Raw genomic sequence first — 22,004 nt, forward strand, 5'->3', positions numbered from 1 at the left:
TGGCGGTCGGGGATGAGCGATGGTCTTTTCCTACCAATCTATCCCCCTAGGAGCATGCGCGTAGTGCTTGGTTTTTGATTACTTGTAGATTTTTGCAATAAGTATGTGAGTTCTTTATGACTAATGTTGAGTCCATGGATTATACGCACTCTACCCTTCCATCATTGCTAGCCTCTTCGGTACCGTGCATTGCCCTTTCTCACATTGAGAGTTGGTGCAAATTTCGTCGGTGCATCCAAACCCCGTGATATGATACGCACTTTCACACATAAACCTCCTTATATCTTCCTCAAAACAGCCACCATACCTACCTATTATGGCATTTCCATAGCCATTACGAGATATATTGCCATGCAACTTTCCACCGTTCCGTTTATCATGACACGTTTATCATTGTCATATTGCTTTGCATGATCGTGTAGTTGACATCGTATTTGTGGCAAAGCCACCGTTCATAATTTTTCATACATGTCACTCTTGATTCATTGCCTATCCCGGTATACCGCCGGAGGCATTCATATAGAGTCATACTTTGTTCTAGTATCGAGTTGTAATCATTAAGTTGTAAATAAATAGAAGTGTGATGATCATCATTCATAGAGCATTGTCCCATAAAAAAAGAGAAAGGCCAAATAAAAAAAGGAGGCCCAAAAAAAATATATAAAGGGACAATGCTACTATCCTTTTTCCACACTTGTGCTTCAAAGTAGCACCATGATTGTCATGATAGAGAGTCTCTTGTTTTGTCACTTTCATATACTAGTGGGAATTTTTCATTATAGAACTTGGCTTGTATATTCCAACAATGGGCTTCCTCAAATGCCCTAGGTCTTCGTGAGCAAGCAAGTTGGATGCACACCCACTTAGTTTCTTTTGTTGAGCTTTCATGCATTTATTGCTCTAGTGCATCCGTTGCATGGCAATCCCTACTCCTTGCATTAACATCAATCGATGGGCATCTCCATAGCCCGTTGGTTAGCCGCGTTGATGTGAGATTTTCTCCTTTTTGTCTTCTCCACATAACCCCCATAATTATATTCTATTCCACCCATAGTGCTATATCCATGGCTCACGCTCATGTATTGCGTGAAGGTTGAAAAAGTTTGAGATTACTAAATTATGAAACAATTGCTTGGCTTGTCACCGGGGTTGTGCAAGATGAGAGCATTCTTGTGTGACGAAGATGGAGCATGACTAAACTATATGATTTTGTAGGGATGAACTTTCTTTGGCCATGTTATTTTGAGAAGACATAATTGCTTAGTTAGTATGCTTGAAGTGTTATTGCTTTTATGTCAACATTAAACTTTTATCTTGAATCTTTCGGATCTGAATATTCATACCACAATTAAGAGGGTTACATTAAAAAAAATGCCAAGTAGCATTCCGCATCAAAAATTCTGTTTTTATCATTTACCTACTCGAGGACGAGCAAGAATTAAGCTTGAGGATGCTTGATACGTCTCCAACGTATCTATAATTTTTGATTGCTTCATGCTATATTATATTCTGTTTTGGATGATTAATGGGCTTTGTTATACACTTTTATATTATTTTTGGGACTAACCTACTAACCGGAGGCCCAGCCCAAATTGCTGCTTTTTTGCCTATTTCAGAGTTTCGCAGAAAAAGAATATCAAACGGAGTCCAAACGGAATGAAACCTTCGGGAACGTGATTTTCAGAACGAACATGATCTAGAGGACTTGGACCCTACGTCAAGAAAGCAACCAGGAGAGCACGAGGCAGGGGCGCGCGCCTACCCCCCTGGGCGCGCCCTCCACCCTTGTGGGGCTCACGTTGCTCCACCGACGTACTTCTTCCTCCTATATATACCTACGTACCCCCAAACCAACAGAGGCATCCATGAAAACCTAATTCCACCGCCGCAACCTTCTGTACCCGTGAGATCCCATCTCGGGGCCTTTTCCGGCGTCCTGCCGGAGGGGGCATTGATCACGGAGGGCTTCTACATCAACACCATAGCCTCTCCGATGATGTGTGAGTAGTTTACCTCAGACCTTCGGGTCCATAGTTAGTAGCTAGATGGCTTCTTCTCTCTCTTTGGATCTCAATACAAAGTTCTCCATGATTCTCGTGGAGATCTATTCGATGTAATCTTCTTTTGCGGTGTGTTTGTTGAGACCGATGAATTGTCGGTTTATGATCAAGTTTATCTATGAACAATATTTGAATCTTCTCTGAATTCTTTTATGTATGATTGGTTATCTTTGCAAGTCTCTTTGAATTATCACTTTGGTTTGGCCTACTAGATTGATCTTTCTTGCAATGGGAGAAGTGCTTAGCTTTGGGTTCAATCTTGCGGTTTCCTTTCCCAGTGACAGTAGGGGCAGCAAGGCACGTATTGTATTGTTGCCATCGAGGATAACAAGATTGGGGTTTATATCATATTGCATGAGTTTATCCCTCTACATCATGTCATCTTACTTAAAGCATTACTCTGTTCTTTTGAACTTAATACTCTAGATGCATGCCGGATAGCGGTCGATGTGTGGAGTAATAGTAGTAGATGCAGGCAGGAGTCGGTCTACTTGTCGCGGACGTGATGCCTATATACATGATCATACCTAGATATTCTCATAACTATGCTCAGCTCTATCAATTGCTCAACAGTAATTTGTTCACCCACCGTAATACTTATGCTCTTGAGAGAAGCCACTAGTGAAACCTATGGCCCCGGGGTCTATTTTCCATCATATTAATCTTCCAACACTTGGCTATTTTTATTGCCTTTTATTTTACTTTGCATCTTTATTATAAAAATACCAAAAATATTATCTTATCATTTCTATCAGATCTCACTTTCGTAAGTGACCGTGAAGGGATTGACAACCCCTTTATTGCGTTGGTTGTGAGGTTTTTATTTGTTTGTGTAGGTGCGAGGGACTTGAGCGTGGCCTCCTATTGGATTGATACCTTGGTTCTCAAAAACTGAGGGAAATACTTACGCTACTTTACTGCATCACCCTTTCCTCTTCAAGGGAAAACCAGCGCAGTGCTCAAGAGGTAGCACGAAGCCCTGCGTCGGTAGCAACATCATCACCGTCATCACGCCGTCGTGCTGACGGAACTCTACCGTGAAGCTCTGCTGGATCGGAGTTCGCGGGACGTCATCGAGCTGAACGTGTGCTGAACTCGGAGGTGCCGTACGTTCGGTACTTGGATCCGTCGGATCGTGAAGACATACGACTACATCAACCGTGTTGTGCTAACGCTTCCGCTTTCAGTCTACAAGGGTACGTGGACACACTCTCCCCTCTCCTTGCTATGCATCACCATGATCCTGTGTGTGCATAGGAATTTTTTTGAAATTACTACGTTCCCCAACAGTGGCATCTGAGCCAGGTTTTATGCGTAGATGTTATATGCACGAGTAGAACACAAGTGAGTTGTGGGCGATACAAGTCATATTGCTTACCAGCTTGTCACACTTTGGTTCAGCGGTATTGTTGGATGAAGCGGCCCGGACCGACATTACGCGTATGCTTACGCGAGACTGGTTCTACCGACGTGCTTTGCACACAGGTGGCTGGCAGGTGGCAGTTTCTCCAACTTTAGTTGAACCGAGTGTGGCTACGCTCGGTCCTTGAGAAGGTTAAAACAACACTAACTTGACGAACTATCGTTGTGGTTTTGATGTGTAGGTAAGAACGGTTCTTGCTCAGCCCGTAGCAGCCACGTAAAACTTGCAACAACAAAGTAGAGGACATCTAATAACTTGTTTTTGCAGGGCATGTTGTGATGTGATATGGTCAAGGCATGATGCTATATTTATTGTATGAAGATGATCATGTTTTGTAACTGAGTTATCGGCAACTGGCAGGAGCCATATGGTTGTTGCTTTATTGTATGCAATGCAATCGCCCTGTAATTGCTTTACTTTATCACTAAGCAGTAGCGATAGTCGTAGAAGCAATAGTTGGCGAGACAACAACGATGTTACGATGGAGATCAAGGTGTCGCGCCGGTGATGATGGTGATCATGACGGTGCTTCGGAGATGGAGATCACAAGCACAAGATGATGATGGCCATATCATATCACTTATATTGATTGCATGTGATGTTTATCTTTTATGCATCTTATTTTGCTTAGATCGACGGTAGCATTATAAGATGATCTCTCACTAAATTTCAAGGTATAATTGTTCTCCCTGAGTATGCACCGTTGCGAAAGTTCTTCGTGCTGAGACACCACATGATGATCGGGTGTGATAAGCTCTACGTTCAAATACAACGGGTGCAAAACAGTTGCACACGCGGAATACTCAGGTTAAACTTGACGAGCCTAGCATATGCAGATATGGCCTCGGAACACTGAGACCGAAAGGTCGAGCGTGAATCATATAGTAGATATGATCAACATAGTGATGTTCACCATTGAAACTACTCCATCTCACGTGATGATCGGACATGGTTTAGTTTATATGGATCACGTGATCACTTAGATGATTAGAGGGATGTCTATCTAAGTGGGAGTTCTTAAGTAATATGATTAATTGAACTTTAATTTATCATGAACTTAGTCCTGGTAGTATTAGCATATCTATGTTGTAGATCAATAGCTCGCGTTTAGCTCCCCTGTTTTATTTTGATATGTTCCTAGAGAAAAATAAGTTGAAAGATGTTAGTAGCAAAGATGCGGACTAGCTCTGTGATCTGAGGATTTTCCTCATTGCTGCACAGAAGATTTATGTCCTTGATGCACCGCTAGGTGACAGACCTATTGCAGGAGCAGATGCAGACGTTATGAACGTTTGGCTAGCTCAATATGATGACTACTTGATAGTTTAGTGCACCATGCTTAAACGGCTTAGAATCGGGACTTCAAATACGTTTTGAATGTCATGGACCATATGAGATGTTCCAGGAGTTGAAGTTAATATTTCAAGCAAATACCCGAGTTGAGAGATATGAAGTCTCCAACAAGTTCTATAGCTAAAAGATGGAGGAGAATAGCTCAAGCAATGAGCATGTGCTCAGATTGTCTGGGTACTACAATCGCTTGAATCAAGTGGGAGTTAAACTTCCAGATAAAATAGTGATTGACAGAATTCTCCAGTCACCATCACCAAGTTAGTACTTAGTAGAACTTCGTGATGAACTATAGTATGCAAGGGATGACGAAAACGATTCCCGGTCTTTTCATGATGATGAAATCGATGAAGGTAGAAATCAAGAAAGAGCATCAAGTGTTGATGATTAACAAGACCACTAGTTTCAAGAAAAGGGCAAAGGGAAAGAAAGGGAACTTCATGTAGAATGGCAAGCAAGTTGTCACTTCCGTGAAGAAGCCCAAAGCTAGACTAAAGCCTGAAACAAGTGCTTCTACTGCAAAGGAAATGGTCACTAGAAGCGGAAATGCCCTGAATATTTGGTGGATAAGAAGGATGGCAAAGTGAACAAGGGTATATTTGATATACAGGTTATTGATGTGTACCTTACTAGTGTTTATAGTAGCCCCGCGATATTTGATACTAGTTCAGTTGCTAAGAGTAGTAACTCGAAACAGGAGTTGCAGAATGAACAGAAACTAGTTAAGGGTGAAGTGACGATGTGTGTTGGAAGTGTTGGAAATATGCCCTAGAGGCAATAATAAAATGGTTATTATTATATTTCCTTGTTCATGATAATTGTCTATTGTTCATGCTATAATTGTGTTATCCGAAAATCATAATACATGTGTGAATACATAGACCACAACATGTCCCTAGTGAGCCTCTAGTTGACTAGCTTGTTGATCAACAGATAGTCATGGTTTCCTGACTATGGACATTGGATGTCATTGATAACGGGATCACATCATTAGGAGAATGATGTGATGGACAAGACCCAATCCTAAGCATAGCACAAGATCGTGTAGTTCGTTTGCTAGAGCTTTTCCAAATGTCAAGTATCATTTCCTTAGACCATGAGATTGTGCAACTCCCGGATACCATAGGAGTGCTTTGGGTGTGCCAAACGTCACAATGTAACTGGGTGGCTATAAAGGTGCACTACGGGTATCTCCGAAAGTGTCTGTTGGGTTGGCACGAATCGAGACTGGGATTTGTCACTCCGTATGACGGAGAGGTATCTCTGGGCCCACTCGGTAATGCATCATCATAATGAGCTCAATGTGACCAAGTGTTTGGTCACGGGATCATGCATTACGGTACGAGTAAAGTGACTTGCCGGTAACGAGATTGAACAAGGTATTGGGATACCGACGATCGAATCTCGGGCAAGTAACGTACCGATTGACAAAGGGAATTGTATACGGGATTGATTGAATCCTCGACATCGTGGTTCATCCGATGAGATCATCGTGGAACATGTGGGAGCCAACATGGGTATCCAGATCCCGCTGTTGGTTATTGACCGGAGAGTCGTCTCGGTCATGTCTGCATGTCTCCCGAACCCGTAGGGTCTACACACTTAAGGTTCGGTGACGCTAGGGTTGTAGAGATATTAGTATGCGGAAATCCGAAAGTTGTTCAGAGTCCCGGATGAGATCCCGGACGTCACGAGGAGTTCCGGAATGGTCCGAAGGTGAAGAATTGTATATAGGAAGTCCAGTTTCGGCCACCGGGAAAGTTTCGGGGGTCACCGGTATTGTACCGGGACCACCGGAAGGGTCCCGGAGGGTCCACCGGGTGGGGCCACCTATCCCGGAGGGCCCCATGGGCTGAAGTGGGAGGGGAACCAGCCCCTGGTGGGCTGGTGCGCCCCCTTGGGCCTCCCCCTGCGCCTAGGGTTGGAAACCCTAGGGGTGGGGGGCGCCCCACTTGGCTTGGGGGGCAAGCCACCCCCTTGGCCGCCGCCCCCCTGGAGATTGGACCTCCTAGGGCCGGCGCCCCCCCAGGGGCCCTATATAAAGAGGGGGGAGGGAGGGCAGCCGCACCCAAGCCCCTGGCGCCTCCCTCTCCCTCCCGTGACACCTCTCCCTCTCGCTGAGCTTGGCAAAGCCCTGCCGAGATCCCCGCTGCTTCCACCACCACGCTGTCGTGCTGCTGGATCTCCATCAACCTCTCCCTCCCCCTAGCTGGATCAAGAAGGAGGAGACATCTCCCCCAACCGTACGTGTATTGAACGCGGAGGTGCCGTCCGTTCGGCGCTCGGTCATCGGTGATTTGGATCACGACGAGTACGACTCCATCAACCCCGTTCACTTGAACGCTTCCGCTCGCGATCTACAAGGGTATGTAGATGCACTCTTTTCCCTCTCGTTGCTAGAAGACTCCATAGATTGTTCTTGGTGATGCGTAGAAATTTTTTAATTTCTGCAACGATCTCCAACAGTGGCATCATGAGCTAGGTCTATGCGTAGTTTCTATGCACGAGTAGAACACAAACTTGTTGTGGGCGTAGATGTTGTCAATTTTCTTGCCACTACTAGTCTTATCTTGTTTCGGCGGCATCGTGGGATGAAGCGGCCCGGACCGACCTTACACGTACGCTTACGTGAGACAGGTTCCACCGACTGACATGCACTAGTTGCATAAGGTGGCTAGCGGGTGTCTGTCTCTCCCACTTTAGTCGGATCGGATTCGATGAAAAGGGTCCTTATGAAGGGTAAATAGAAATTGGCATATCACGTTGTGGTTTTGGCGTAGGTAAGAAACGTTCTTGCTAAGAAACCTATAGCAGCCACGTAAAAACTTGCAACAACAATTAGAGGACGTCTAACTTGTTTTTGCAGCATATGCCGTGTGATGTGATATGGCCAAAAGGATGTGATGAATGATATATGTGATGTATGAGATTGATCATGTTCTTGTAATAGGAATCACGACTTGCATGTCGATGAGCATGACAACCGGCAGGAGCCATAGGAGTTGTCTTAATTTATTTATGACCTGCGTGTCAACATATAACGTCATGTAAATTACTTTACTTTATTGCTAAACCGTTAGCCATAGTAGTAGAAGTAATAAATGACGAGACAACTTCATGAAGACACGATGATGGAGATCATGATGATGGAGATCATGGTGTCATGCCGGTGACGACGATGATCATGGCGCCCCGAAGATGGAGATCAAAAGGAGCAAAATGATATTGGCCATATCATGTCACTATTTGATTGCATGTGATGTTTATCATGTTTTACATCTTATTTGCTTAGAACGACGGTAGCTTAAATAAGATGATCCCTCGCAATAATTTCAAGAAAGTGTTCCCCCTAACTGTGCACCGTTGCGAAGGTTCGTTGTTTCGAAGCACCACGTGATGATCGGGTGTGATAGATTCTAACGTTCGAATACAACGGGTGTAAGCCAGATTTACACACGCAATACACTTAGGTTGACTTGACGAGCCTAGCATGTACAGACATGGCCTCGGAACACGGAAGACCGAAAGGTCGAGCATGAGTCGTATAGAAGATACGATCAACATGAAGATGTTCACCGATGTTGACTAGTCCGTCTCACGTGATGATCGGACACGGCCTAGTTGACTCGGATCATGTTTCACTTAGATGACTAGAGGGATGTCTATCTGAGTGGGAGTTCATTGAATAATTTGATTAGATGAACTTAATTATCATGAACTTAGTCTAAAATCTTTACAATATGTCTTGTAGATCAAATGGCCCACGCTAATGTTGCCCTCAACTTCAACGCGTTCCTAGAGAAAACCAAGCTGAAAGATGATGGCAGCAACTATACGGACTGGGTCCGGAACCTGAGGATCATCCTCATAGCTGCCAAGAAAGATTATGTCCTAGAAGCACCGCTAGGTGACGCACCCATCCCAGAGAACCAAGACGTTATGAACGCTTGGCAGCAGCGTGCTGATGATTACTCCCTCGTTCAGTGCGGCATGCTTTACAGCTTAGAACCGGGGCTCCAAAAGCGTTTTGAGCAACACGGAGCATATGAGATGTTCGAAGAGCTGAAAATGGTTTTCCAAGCTCATGCCCGGGTCGAGAGATATGAAGTCTCCGACAAGTTCTTCAGTTGTAAGATGGAGGAAAATAGTTCTGTCAGTGAGCACATACTCAAAATGTCTGGGTTACACAACCGCTTGACTCAGCTGGGAGTTAATCTCCCGGATGACGCGGTCATTGACAGAATCCTTCAGTCGCTTCCACCGAGCTACAAGAGCTTTGTGATGAACTTCAATATGCAGGGGATGGAAAAGACCATTCCTGAGGTATATTCAATGCTGAAATCAGCGGAGGTGGAGATCAAAAAGGAACATCAAGTGTTGATGGTGAATAAAACCACTAAGTTCAAGAAAGGCAAGGGTAAGAAGAACTTCAAGAAGGACGGCAAGGGAGTTGCCGCGCCCGGTAAGCCAGTTGCCGGGAAGAAGCCAAAGAATGGACCCAAGCCTGAGACTGAGTGCTTTTATTGCAAGGGAAGTGGTCACTGGAAGCGGAACTGCCCCAAGTACTTAGCGGACAAGAAGGCCGGCAACACCAAAGGTATATGTGATATACATGTTATTGATGTGTACCTTACCAGCACTCGTAGTAGCTCCTGGGTATTTGATACCGGTGCGGTTGCTCATATTTGTAACTCAAAGCAGGAGCTGCGGAATAAACGGAGACTGGCAAAGGACGAGGTGACGATGCGCGTCGGGAATGGTTCCAAGGTCGATGTGATCGCCGTCGGCACGCTACCTCTACATTTACCTACGGGATTAGTTTTAAACCTCAATAATTGTTATTTAGTGCCAGCTTTGAGCATGAACATTGTATCAGGATCTCGTTTAATTCGAGATGGCTACTCATTTAAATCCGAGAATAATGGTTGTTCTATTTATATGAGAGATATGTTTTATGGTCATGCCCCGCTGGTTAATGGTTTATTCTTAATGAATCTCGAACGTAGTGTTACACATATTCATAGTGTGAATACCAAAAGATGTAAGGTTGATAATGATAGTCCCACATACTTGTGGCACTGCCGTCTTGGTCACATTGGTGTCAAGCGCATGAAGAAGCTCCATGCTGATGGACTTTTAGAGTCTCTTGATTACGAATCATTTGACACGTGCGAACCATGCCTCATGGGTAAGATGACCAAGACTCCGTTCTCCGGAACAATGGAGCGAGCAACCAACTTATTGGAAATCATACATACTGATGTGTGCGGTCCAATGAGTGTTGAGGCTCGCGGTGGCTATCGTTATGTTCTCACTCTCACTGATGACTTGAGTAGATATGGGTATGTCTACCTAATGAAACACAAGTCTGAGACCTTTGAAAAGTTCAAGGAATTTCAGAGTGAGGTTGAGAATCAACGTGACAGGAAAATAAAATTCTTACGATCAGATCGTGGAGGGGAATATTTGAGTCACGAATTTGGCACACACTTAAGGAAATGTGGAATAGTTTCACAACTCACGCCGCCTGGAACACCTCAGCGAAATGGTGTGTCCGAACGTCGTAATCGCACTCTATTGGATATGGTGCGATCTATGATGTCTCTTACCGATCTACCGCTCTCATTTTGGGGCTATGCTTTAGAGACTGCCGCATTCACTTTAAATAGGGCTCCGTCGAAATCCGTTGAGACGACACCGTATGAATTATGGTTTGGGAAGAAACCTAAGCTGTCGTTTCTAAAAGTTTGGGGATGCGATGCTTATGTCAAGAAACTTCAACCTGAAAAGCTCGAACCCAAGTCGGAAAAATGCGTCTTCATAGGATACCCTAAGGAAACCATTGGGTATACCTTCTACCTCAGATCCGAAGGCAAGATCTTTGTTGCCAAGAACGGGTCCTTTCTGGAGAAAGAGTTTCTCTCGAAAGAAGTAAGTGGGAGGAAAGTGGAACTTGATGAAGTACTACCTCTTGAACCGGAAAGTAGCGCAGCTCAGGAAGATGTTCCTGTGGTGCCTGCACTGACTAGAGAGGAAGCTAATGATGATGATCAAGGTACTTCGGATCAAGTTACTACTGAACTTCGTAGGTCCACGAGGACACGTTCCACACCAGAGTGGTATGGCAACCCTGTCCTGGAAATCATGTTGTTAGACAACGGTGAACCTTCGAACTATGAAGAAGCAATGGCGGGCCCAGATTCCAACAAATGGCTTGAAGCCATGCAATCCGAGATAGGATCCATGTATGAAAACGAAGTGTGGACTTTGACAGACTTGCCCGATGATCGGCGAGCGATAGAAAACAAATGGATCTTTAAGAAGAAGACGGACGCGGATGGTAATGTTACCATCTATAAAGCTCGACTTGTCGCTAAGGGTTATCGACAAGTTCAAGGGGTTGACTACGATGAGACTTTCTCACCCGTAGCGAAGCTGAAGTCCGTCCGAATCATGTTAGCAATTGCCGCATTCTATGATTATGAGATATGGCAAATGGACGTCAAAACGGCATTCCTTAACGGCTTTCTTAAGGAAGAATTGTATATGATGCAGCCGGAAGGTTTTGTCGATCCTAAGAATGCTAACAAGGTATGCAAGCTCCAGCGCTCCATCTATGGGCTGGTGCAAGCATCTCGGAGTTGGAACATTCGATTTGATGAGATGATCAAAGCGTTTGGGTTTACACAGACTTATGGAGAAGCCTGTGTTTACAAGAAAGTGAGTGGGAGCTCTGTAGCATTTCTCATATTATATGTGGATGACATACTGTTGATGGGAAATGATATAGAATTCTTGGGAAGCATAAAGGCCTACTTGAACAAGTGTTTTTCAATGAAGGACCTTGGAGAAGCTGCTTATATATTAGGCATCAAGATCTATAGAGATAGATCAAGACGCCTCATTGGTCTTTCACAAAGTACGTACCTTGACAAGATATTGAAGAAGTTCAATATGGATCAGTCCAAGAAGGGGTTCTTGCCTGTATTGCAAGGTGTGCAATTGAGCACGGCTCAATGCCCGACCACGGCAGAAGATAGAGAAAAGATGAGTGTCGTCCCCTATGCCTCGGCCATAGGGTCTATTATGTATGCCATGCTGTGTACCAGACCTGATGTAAACCTTGCCGTAAGTTTGGTAGGAAGGTACCAAAGTAATCCCGGCATGGAACACTGGACAGCGGTCAAGAATATCCTGAAGTACCTGAAGAGGACTAAGGATATGTTTCTCGTTTATGGAGGTGACGAAGAGCTCGTCGTAAAGGGTTACGTCGATGCTAGCTTCGACACAGATCTGGATGACTCTAAGTCACAAACCGGATACGTGTATATTTTGAATGGTGGGGCAGTAAGCTGGTGCAGTTGCAAGCAAAGCGTTGTGGCGGGATCTACATGTGAAGCGGAATACATGGCGGCCTCAGAGGCAGCACAAGAAGCAATCTGGGTGAAGGAGTTCATTACCGACCTAGGAGTTATTCCCAATGCGTCGGGCCCGATGACTCTCTTCTGTGACAACACTGGAGCTATTGCCCTTGCCAAGGAGCCCAGGTTTCACAGGAAGACCAGGCATATCAAGCGTCGCTTCAACTCCATTCGTGAAAATGTTCAAAATGGAGACATAGATATTTGTAAAGTACATACGGACCTGAATGTAGCAGATCCGTTGACTAAACCTCTCCCTAGAGCAAAACATGATCAACACCAGAACTCTATGGGTGTTCGATTCATCACAATGTAACTAGATTATTGACTCTAGTGCAAGTGGGAGACTGTTGGAAATATGCCCTAGAGGCAATAATAAAATGGTTATTATTATATTTCCTTGTTCATGATAATTGTCTATTGTTCATGCTATAATTGTGTTATCCGGAAATCGTAATACATGTGTGAATACATAGACCACAACATGTCCCTAGTGAGCCTCTAGTTGACTAGCTCGTTGATCAACAGATAGTCATGGTTTCCTGACTATGGACATTGGATGTCATTGATAACGGGATCACATCATTAGGAGAATGATGTGATGGACAAGACCCAATCCTAAGCATAGCACAAGATCGTGTAGTTCGTTTGCTAGAGCTTTTCCAAATGTCAAGTATCATTTCCTTAGACCATGAGATTGTGCAACTCCCGGATACCATAGGAGTGCTTTGGGTGTGCCAAACGTCACAACGTAACTGGGTGGCTATAAAGGTGCACTACGGGTATCTCCGAAAGTGTCTGTTGGGTTGGCACGAATCGAGACTGGGATTTGTCACTCCGTATGACGGAGAGGTATCTCTGGGCCCACTCGGTAATGCATCATCATAATGAGCTCAATGTGACCAAGTGTTTGGTCACGGGATCATGCATTACGGTACGAGTAAAGTGACTTGCCGGTAACGAGATTGAACAAGGTATTGGGATACCGACGATCGAATCTCGGGCAAGTAACGTACCGATTGACAAAGGGAATTGTATACGGGATTGATTGAATCCTCGACATCGTGGTTCATCCGATGAGATCATCGTGGAACATGTGGGAGCCAACATGGGTATCCAGATCCCGCTGTTGGTTATTGACCGGAGAGTCGTCTCGGTCATGTCTGCATGTCTCCCGAACCCGTAGGGTCTACACACTTAAGGTTCGGTGACGCTAGGGTTGTAGAGATATTAGTATGCGGAAATCCGAAAGTTGTTCGGAGTCCCGGATGAGATCCCGGACGTCACGAGGAGTTCCGGAATGGTCCGGAGGTGAAGAATTGTATATAGGAAGTCCAGTTTCGGCCACCGGGAAAGTTTCGGGGGTCACCGGTATTGTACCGGGACCACCGGAAGGGTCCCGGGGGGTCCACCGGGTGGGGCCACCTATCCCGGAGGGCCCCATGGGCTGAAGTGGGAGGGGAACCAGCCCCTGGTGGGCTGGTGCGCCCCCCTTGGGCCTCCCCCTGCGCCTAGGGTTGGAAACCCTAGGGGTGGGGGGCGCCCCACTTGGCTTGAGGGGCAAGCCACCCCCTTGGCCGCCGCCCCCCTTGGAGATTGGATCTCCTAGGGCCGGCGCCCCCCAGGGGCCCTATATAAAGAGGGGGGAGGGAGGGCAGCCGCACCCAAGCCCCTGGCGCCTCCCTCTCCCTCCCGTGACACCTCTCCCTCTCGCTGAGCTTGGCGAAGCCCTGCCGAGATCCCCGCTGCTTCCACCACCACGCCGTCGTGCTGCTGGATCTCCATCAACCTCTCCTTCCCCCTTGCTGGATCAAGAAGGAGGACGTGTGTTGAACGCGGAGGTGCCGTCCGTTCGGCACTCGGTCATCGGTGATTTGGATCACGACGAGTACGACTCCATCAACCCCGTTCACTTGAACGCTTCCGCTCGCGATCTACAAGGGTATGTAGATGCACTCTTTTCCCTCTCGTTGCTAGAAGACTCCATAGATTGTTCTTGGTGATGCGTAGAAATTTTTTAATTTCTGCAACGATCTCCAACAGGAAGCAGTTCCAAGATTGATATGATCATCATCGCACACTCCCTATACTTTCGGGATTAGTGTTGAACCTAAATAAATGTTATTTGGTGTTTGCGTTGAGCATGAATATGATTTGATCATGTTTATTGCAATGCGGTTATTCATTTAAATTAGAGAATAATTGTTGTTCTGTTTACATGAATAAAACCTTCTATAGTCATACACCCAATGAAAATGGTTTGTTGGATCTCGATTGTAGCGATACACATATTCATAATATTGAAGCCAAAAGATGCAAAGTTAATAATGATAGTGCAACTTATTTGTGGCACTGCCGTTTAGGTCATATTGGTGTAAAGCGCATGAAGAAACTCCATGCTGATGGGCTTTTGGAATCACTTGATTATGAATCACTTGATGCTTGCGAACCATACCTCATGGGCAAGATGACTAAGACTCCGTTCTCCGGAACAATGGAGCAAGCAACTGACTTATTGGAAATAATACATACTGATGTATGCGATCTGATGAGTGTTGAGGCTCGCGGCGGGTATCATTATTTTTTGACCTTCACAGATGATTTGAGCAGATATGGGTATATCTACTTGATGAAACATAAGTCTGAAACATTTGAAAAGTTCAAAGAATTTCAGAGTGAAGTGGAAAATCATCGTGACAAGAAAATAAAGTTTCTACGGTCTGATTGCGGAGACGAATATTTGAGTTACGAGTTTGGTTTTCAATTGAAACAATGTGGAATAGGTTCACAAATTCGTGCCACCTGGAACACCACAGCATAATGGTGTGTCCGAACGTCATAACCGTACTTTATTGGATATAGTGCAATCTATGATGTTTCTTACCGATTTACCACTATTGTTTTGGGGTTATGCACTAGAGACAACTGCATTCACGTTAAATAGGGCACCATCTAAATCCGTTGAGACAACACCGTATGAACTATGGTTTGGCAAGAAACCAGAGGTTTCGTTTCTTAAAAGTTTGGGGTTGCGATGCTTATGTGAAAAAGTTTCATATTGATAAGCTCAAACCCAAATCGGAGAAATGTGTCTTCATAGAATACCCAAAGGAGAAAGTTGGGTACACCTTCTATCACAGATCCGAAGGCAAGACATTCGTTGCTAAGAATGGATCCTTTCTAGAGAAGGACTTTCTCTCGAAAGAAGTGAGTGGGAGGAAAGTAGAACTTGATGAGGTAACTGTACCTACTCCCTTATTGGAAAGTAGTTCATCACAGAAATCTGTTCCTGTGACTCCTATACCAATTAGTGAGGAAGCTAATGATGATGATCATGTAACTTCAGATCAAGTTACTACCAAACCTCGTAGATAAACCAGAGTGAGATCCGCACCAGAGTGGTATGGTAATCCTGTTCTGGAGGTCATGTTACTTGACCATGACGAACCTACGAACTATGAGGAAGCAATGATGAGCCCAGATTCCGCAAAATGGCTTGAGGCCATGAAATCTGAGATGGGATCCATGTATGAGAACAAAGTGTGGACTTTGGTTGACTTGCCCGATGATTGGCAAGCCATAGAAAATAAATGTATCTTCAAGAGTAAGACGGACGCTGATAGTAGTGTTACTATCTACAAAGCTAGACTTATCGAAAAAGGTTTTGACAAAAGTTCAAAGGTGTTGACTACGATGAGATTTTCTCACTCGTAGCGATGCTTAAGTCTGTCCGAATCATGTTAGTAAATTGCCACATTTTATGAAATCTGACAAATGGATGTCAAAACTAGATTCCTTAATGGATTTCTTAAAGAAGAGTTGTATATGATGCAACCAGAAGGTTTTGTCGATTCTAAAGGTGCTAACAAAATGTGCAAGCTTCAGCGATCCATCTATGGACTGGTGCAAGCATCTCGGAGTTGGAATATACGCTTTGATGAGTTGATCAAAGCATATAGTTTTATACAGACTTACGGTGAAGCCTGTATTTACAAGAAAGTGAGTGGGAGCACTACAACATTTCTGATAAGTATATGTGAATGACATATTGTTGATCGGAAATGATGTAGAATTTTCTGGAAAGCATAAAAGGAGTTTTTCAAAGAAAGACCTCGGTGAAGCTGCTTACATACTGAGCATCAAAATCTATAGAGATAGATCAAGACGCTTGATAAGTTTTTTCAATGAGTACATACCTTGACAAGATTTTGAAGTAGTTCAAAATAGAACAATCAAAGAAAGAGTTCTTGCCTGTGTTACAAGGTGTGAAGTTGAGTAAGACTCAAAACCCGACCACGGCAAAAGATAGAGAGAGAATGAAAATCATTCCCTATGCCTCAGCCATAGGTTCTATAAAGTATGCCATGCTGTGTACCAGACCTATTGTATACCCTACACTGAGTTTAGCAAGGGAGTACAATAGTGATCTAGGAGTAGATCACTTGACAGCAGTCAAAATTATCCTTAGTGGAATAAGGATATGTTTCTCGATTATGGAGGTGACAAAAGATTCGTCGTAAAGGGTTCCGTCGATGCAAGTTTTGACACTGATCCAGATGACTCTAAGTCTCAATCCGGATACATATTGAAAGTGGGAGCAATTTGCTAGAATAGCTCCGTGCAGAGCATTGTAGACATAGAAATTTGCAAAATACATACGGATCTGAATGTGGCAGACCCGTTGACTAAACTTCTCTCACAAGCAAAACATGATCACACCTTAGTACTCTTTGGGTGTTAATCACATAGCGATGTGAACTAGATTATTGACTCTAGTAAACCCTTTGGGTGTTGGTCACATGACGATGTGAACTATGGGTGTTAATCACATGGTGATGTGAACTATTGGTGTTAAATCACATGGCGATGTGAACTAGATTATTGACTCTAGTGCAAGTGGGAGACTGAAGGAAATTGCCCTAGAGGCAATAATAAAGTTATTACTTATTTCCTTATTTCATGATAAATGTTTATTATTCATGCTAGAATTGTATTAACCGGAAACTTGATACATGTGTGAATACATAGACAAAAAGAGTGTCACTAGTATGCCTCTACTTGACTAGCTCATTGAATCAAAGATGATTAAGTTTCCTGGCCATAGACATGAGTTGTCATTTGATTAACGGGATCACATCATTAGAGAATGATGTGATTGACTTGACCCATTCCGTTAGCTTAGCACTTGATCGTTTAGTATGTTGATATTGCTTTCTTCATGACTTATACATGTTCCTATGACTATGAGATTATGCAACTCCCGTTTACCAGAGGAACACTTTGTGTGCTATCAAACGTCACAACGTAACTGGGTGATTATAAAGGTGCTCTACAGGTGTCTCCGAAGGTACTTGTTGAGTTGGCGTATTTCGAGATTAGGATTTGTCACTCCGATTGTCGGAGAGGTATCTCTAGGCCCACTCGGTAATACACATCACTATAAGCCTTGCAAGCATTGTAACTAATGAGTTAGTTGCGGGATGATGTATTACGAAACGAGTAAAGAGACTTGCCGGTAACGAGATTAAACTAGGTATTGAGATACCGACGATCGAATCTCGGGCAAGTAACATACCGATGACAAAGGGAACAACGTATGTTGTTATGCGGTTTGACCGATAAAGATCTTCGTAGAATATGTAGGAGCAAATATGAGCATCCAGGTTCCACTATTGGTTATTGACCGGAGACGAGTCTCGGTCATGTCTACATAGTTCTCGAACCCGCAGGGTCCGCACGCTTAAAGTTCGGTGACGATTTGTATTATGAGTTTATGTGTATTGATGTACCGAAGGTAGTTCGGAGTCCCGGATGAGATCGGGGACATGACGAGGAGTCTCGAATTGATCGAGACGTAAAGATCGATATATTGGACGACTATATTCGAACATCAGAAAGGTTCCGAGTGATTCGGGTATTTTTCGGAGTACCGGGGAGTTACGGGAATACGGGGAAGAAGTATTGGGCCTTAATGGGCCTTAGTGGGAAGGAGAGGCAGCAGCCAGGAGGTGTCGCGCGCCCCTCCCAAGCCTAGTCCGAATTGGACAAGGGGTTTGGGGCGCGGCCCCCCTCTCCCTTCCTTCTCCCCTCCCCTCCTTTCCCTCCTTCTCCTAGTTGGACTAGGAAAGGAGGAAACCTACTCCTACTAGGAGTAGGAATCCTACTCCCTTGGCGCGCCCCTCCTAGGGCCGGCCTCCTCCTCCCTTGCTCCTTTATATACGGGGGCAGGGGGCACCCCAAGACACAACAATTGATCTCTTAGCCGTGTGCGGTGCCCCCCTCCACCATATTCCACCTCGGTCATATCGTAGCGGTGCTTAGGCGAAGCCCTGCGTCGGTAGCAACATCATCACCGTCATCACGTCGTCGTGCTGACGGAACTCTCCCGTGAAGCTCTGCTGGATCGGAGTTCGCAGGACGTCATCGAGCTGAACGTGTGCTGAACTCGGAGGTGCCGTACGTTCGGTACTTGGATCGATCGGATCGTGAAGACGTACGACTACATCAACCACGTTGTGCTAACGCTTCTGCTTTCGGTCTACAAGGGTACGTGGACACACTCTCCCCTCTCGTTGCTATGCATCACCATGATCCTATGTGTGCGTAGGAATTTTTTTGAAATTACTACTTTCCCCAACAATATTTCCTTCATGAGTGAGTCCACATGTCTCAGATCAATGCACAACTTCTACCAGGCCGTGGTTGCAGTATTTGGCCCTGAGTACCTGAGAGAGTCAAATGCCGCAGATACAACCCGGTTGTTGTTGATCAATGCCGACAATGGCTTTTCGGGGATAGTTGGGAGCATAGATTGTATGCACTGGAAGTGGAAGAACTGTCCATTTACTTGGCAGGGGCATGTGAAAGGTGCCACTGTCATACTAGAAGCGGTGGCTTCACAAGATCTTTGGATATGACATTCTTTCTTCGGCATGGCTGGTTCTCACGATGATATCAACGTGTTTCAGCGTTCTCCGGTATTTGCAAGGCTTGCAGAAGGCCACTCCACAGAGGTCAACTTTGAGACCAATGACCACCATTACAACAAGGGATACTACCTAGGTGATGGTATCTATCCTCAGTGGTCACCTCTTGTGAAGACAATACCCAATCCGTAAGGAGAGAAGAGACAGAGATTTGCCCAACAGCAAGAAAGTGCTAGGAAGGATGTGGAGCGTGCTTTTGGCGTGCTTCAATCTCAATGGGGTATCGTTCGACACCCTGCACTGCATGGAGCGCCGAGAAGTTTTGGGAGGTGATGACTGCTTGTGTGATCATGCACAACACGATCGTGGAGCATGAGCGTGCTGACATCATCTACGGCCAAGGGTTTGATTTTTAGGGTGAAAATGTTGCGCCTGAGCACCAAGAACCGGCAACGTTTGAACAATTCACCAAATTCCATCATGAAATGCGTGATTGTCATACTCATATGCAGCTCCAAGATGACTTGATTGAGCACACGTGGGCTCACATTGGCAACCAGTAGATATATCGGTTTATTTCGTTCCATGTATTCAGGATAATTTCGATTGGGTTGTAAAACTATTTCATTGGATTGTAAAACTATTTGATTGTGTTTTTATTCGGATGTGGAACTATTTGATTGTAAAACTATTAGCAATATTTGATTTACTCGGTAATGTGTATATAGTTCAAAAAATGTATACATAGGGGCTTCAACTATTGTGGTTGTGTTCGCCCGTTGAACGCACGGTCAGCGCAAACAGAAAAACGGGCGTATGCCGCACCTTTACCCGACCCAAACGAACAAAATCCGAAACGGACGTTCGTTTGGGAACATGCGTTGGAGTTGGCCTAATTCAAGGAGCTCCTCTCGTGTCACATGAGAGAGAGAGAGAGGGGGGGAGTTCATTGTTTCATCGTTGGAGCAACCAGGGCAGTATAAGCAAAGAAAATCATTTGGAAAAAAAGGAAGCAAAAACAATTGGGGGTGTTTTGGCGCGAACTAATAGAAGCACGGGGAAATGAAAAGGGCGGGAAAGCAGCCCGCCAACATCCAGCAGAAAGCCTCGCGAACCAATCTCTCTCCTCCTCCTCCCCTGTCTCCACATCCGATCCGAGGCGAGGCGGCGATGCAGATCCAGGTCCGGTGCGGGTGCGGCGAGGCGGCGTGCCCGGAGTGGGCGGTGGTGGAGGTGCAGGGCGTGCTGCAGCCGCAGCCCTGCTTCTCCGGCCGCATCCAGGGTCTCCACATCGGCCGCCTCTGCTCCACCTCCTCCGCCCCGACTTCCAAGGCAAGAACCACTAACCCTCCCAGCATATTTGGTTTCTTGATTTGGTTTGGGGGATCTTCACGGCGGTCTTGCCATTGCCAGGGCGGGTACACCTTCACCGTGGGGTACCATGAGCTCGCCGGCTCGAAGGTGACTCTCAAGAAACCCCTGCTTGTGCTGAGGAAGAAGAAGAACGACAACGGAGATACCGGCGAGCTCGGCCAAGGTGGACCGGCGGCGGCGGCGGAGGTGGAGCTGGAGGTGATCGGCATCATCCGGCACAAGATTCTCTTCAAGGACCGCCCCAAGGCTCTCATCTCAAGTAATCACCGATCCAATTTCCATTTTCACCACAATTGCCAGCACGGCGTCGGTGATTCGGCAGAAACTTTGCTGATGGCGTGTTTTCGCCGGTTTCCTTGTGCAGAGCCGGTGCCCAAGGAGAAGAAGGCCCTGCCGGCAGCGGCGACCCCATCAACCGTGCCTCCCGCTTCCTGAAGAATCCTCTTTCTGACTAAAAAAAAGTTTGTTAAGGATCTGTAGCTCCCTGGGGGTTCTGATTGTGCCCGTTTGTTTCCCCCGTCTAGTTAGTGGTCACATCTTCCTCTACCATTGTTGTGCTTGTGCCGTACGTATACCAGTATGAATTTCCCGTCTCGTTGAAGCACACTAGTGACAAAATAGCTGAAACTTCTGGGGCAGTTTGGGTCCACTGCTGCTATGGGAACCAAATACCACCATCATATTTGCTTATATTCTTGTGGTGATCAGGTTCATTTTGCATATCTCCTGACTTTTGCATCTAGAGGATACTCAAATACTCCCTCTGTCTCAAAATAAGTGTCTCAAACTTAGTACAACTTTGGGACGGAGGGAGTATAATTTATCGTGTTTGAAGTACAAAAGATACGGCTAGCATCAAAGCAATTAACTGTGACTAGGAAAAGAGATTAACAAGAAACACCTAGACACTAGTATGTAAGAACGAAAGTCCTCGTGGTGGTGGTTAAGATCAGATGTAACCCTGGCAGCCAAATGGTCATGTTGATGTTTCAGAGCAGCGCCTTCAGATAAAGATGACACACGCCAATGTTTTCTATCCAGTTCCAGCCAGTATAGATCATACTCCACACATGAAAGTGGAAATACTCCCTCCGGCCCTTTTTGGTCTGCATATAAGTTCTATCCAAAGTCAAAGTATCTTTGCTTTGACCAAACTTATAGAAAAACGTATCAACAATCACAATGTCAAATCTATATTGTTAGATTCGTTTTGAAATGTAGTTTCATAGTATATATATTTTGTATTGTAGATGTTGATATTTTTCAATATAAATTTGTTAAAACTTTGTAAAGTTTGACTTGACAAAAATCTAATACGCAGAGTAAAAAGGACCAGAGGCAGTATTTCGTACTACTAGCGATGCCACGCGCAGTTGACGCGACTAGGAAGACCAAATCTGCGGGAACATATGCTAGGTCCAACTAATTAATAGAGGCCAGAATATCTGCC

At 45.1% G+C, this 22,004-nt stretch overlaps 1 protein-coding gene across 1 annotated transcript; it reads left to right on the top strand.

Annotated features, from left to right (window-relative positions):
- The first annotated feature begins 20,246 nt into the window (after nt 1-20,246).
- On the top strand, nt 20,247-21,276 carry LOC123121141 (chromosome transmission fidelity protein 8). Its single transcript, XM_044541070.1, has 3 exons — nt 20,247-20,512; nt 20,594-20,813; nt 20,919-21,276. Exons 1-3 carry the CDS (start codon nt 20,351-20,353, stop codon nt 20,987-20,989), a joined length of 453 nt encoding a protein of 150 aa, XP_044397005.1. The 5' UTR covers nt 20,247-20,350; the 3' UTR covers nt 20,990-21,276.
- The last annotated feature ends 728 nt before the right edge of the window (nt 21,277-22,004 follow it).

The sequence above is a fragment of the Triticum aestivum genome, chromosome 5D, assembly GCF_018294505.1.
Source record: "Triticum aestivum cultivar Chinese Spring chromosome 5D, IWGSC CS RefSeq v2.1, whole genome shotgun sequence".
Classification (NCBI taxonomy): domain Eukaryota; kingdom Viridiplantae; phylum Streptophyta; class Magnoliopsida; order Poales; family Poaceae; genus Triticum; species Triticum aestivum.

What these genes read in the sequence shown, in the direction of transcription:
- LOC123121141 (XM_044541070.1), top strand. Translation starts at nt 20,351, where the DNA reads ATGCAGATCCAGGTCCGGTGCGGGTGCGGCGAGGCGGCGTGCCCGGAG. An exon ending in CCTCCGCCCCGACTTCCAAG is followed by an intron (nt 20,513 to 20,593) that starts GCAAGAACCACT and finishes TGCCATTGCCAG; the next exon opens with GGCGGGTACACCTTCACCGT. An exon ending in CCCCAAGGCTCTCATCTCAA is followed by an intron (nt 20,814 to 20,918) that starts GTAATCACCGAT and finishes TTCCTTGTGCAG; the next exon opens with AGCCGGTGCCCAAGGAGAAG.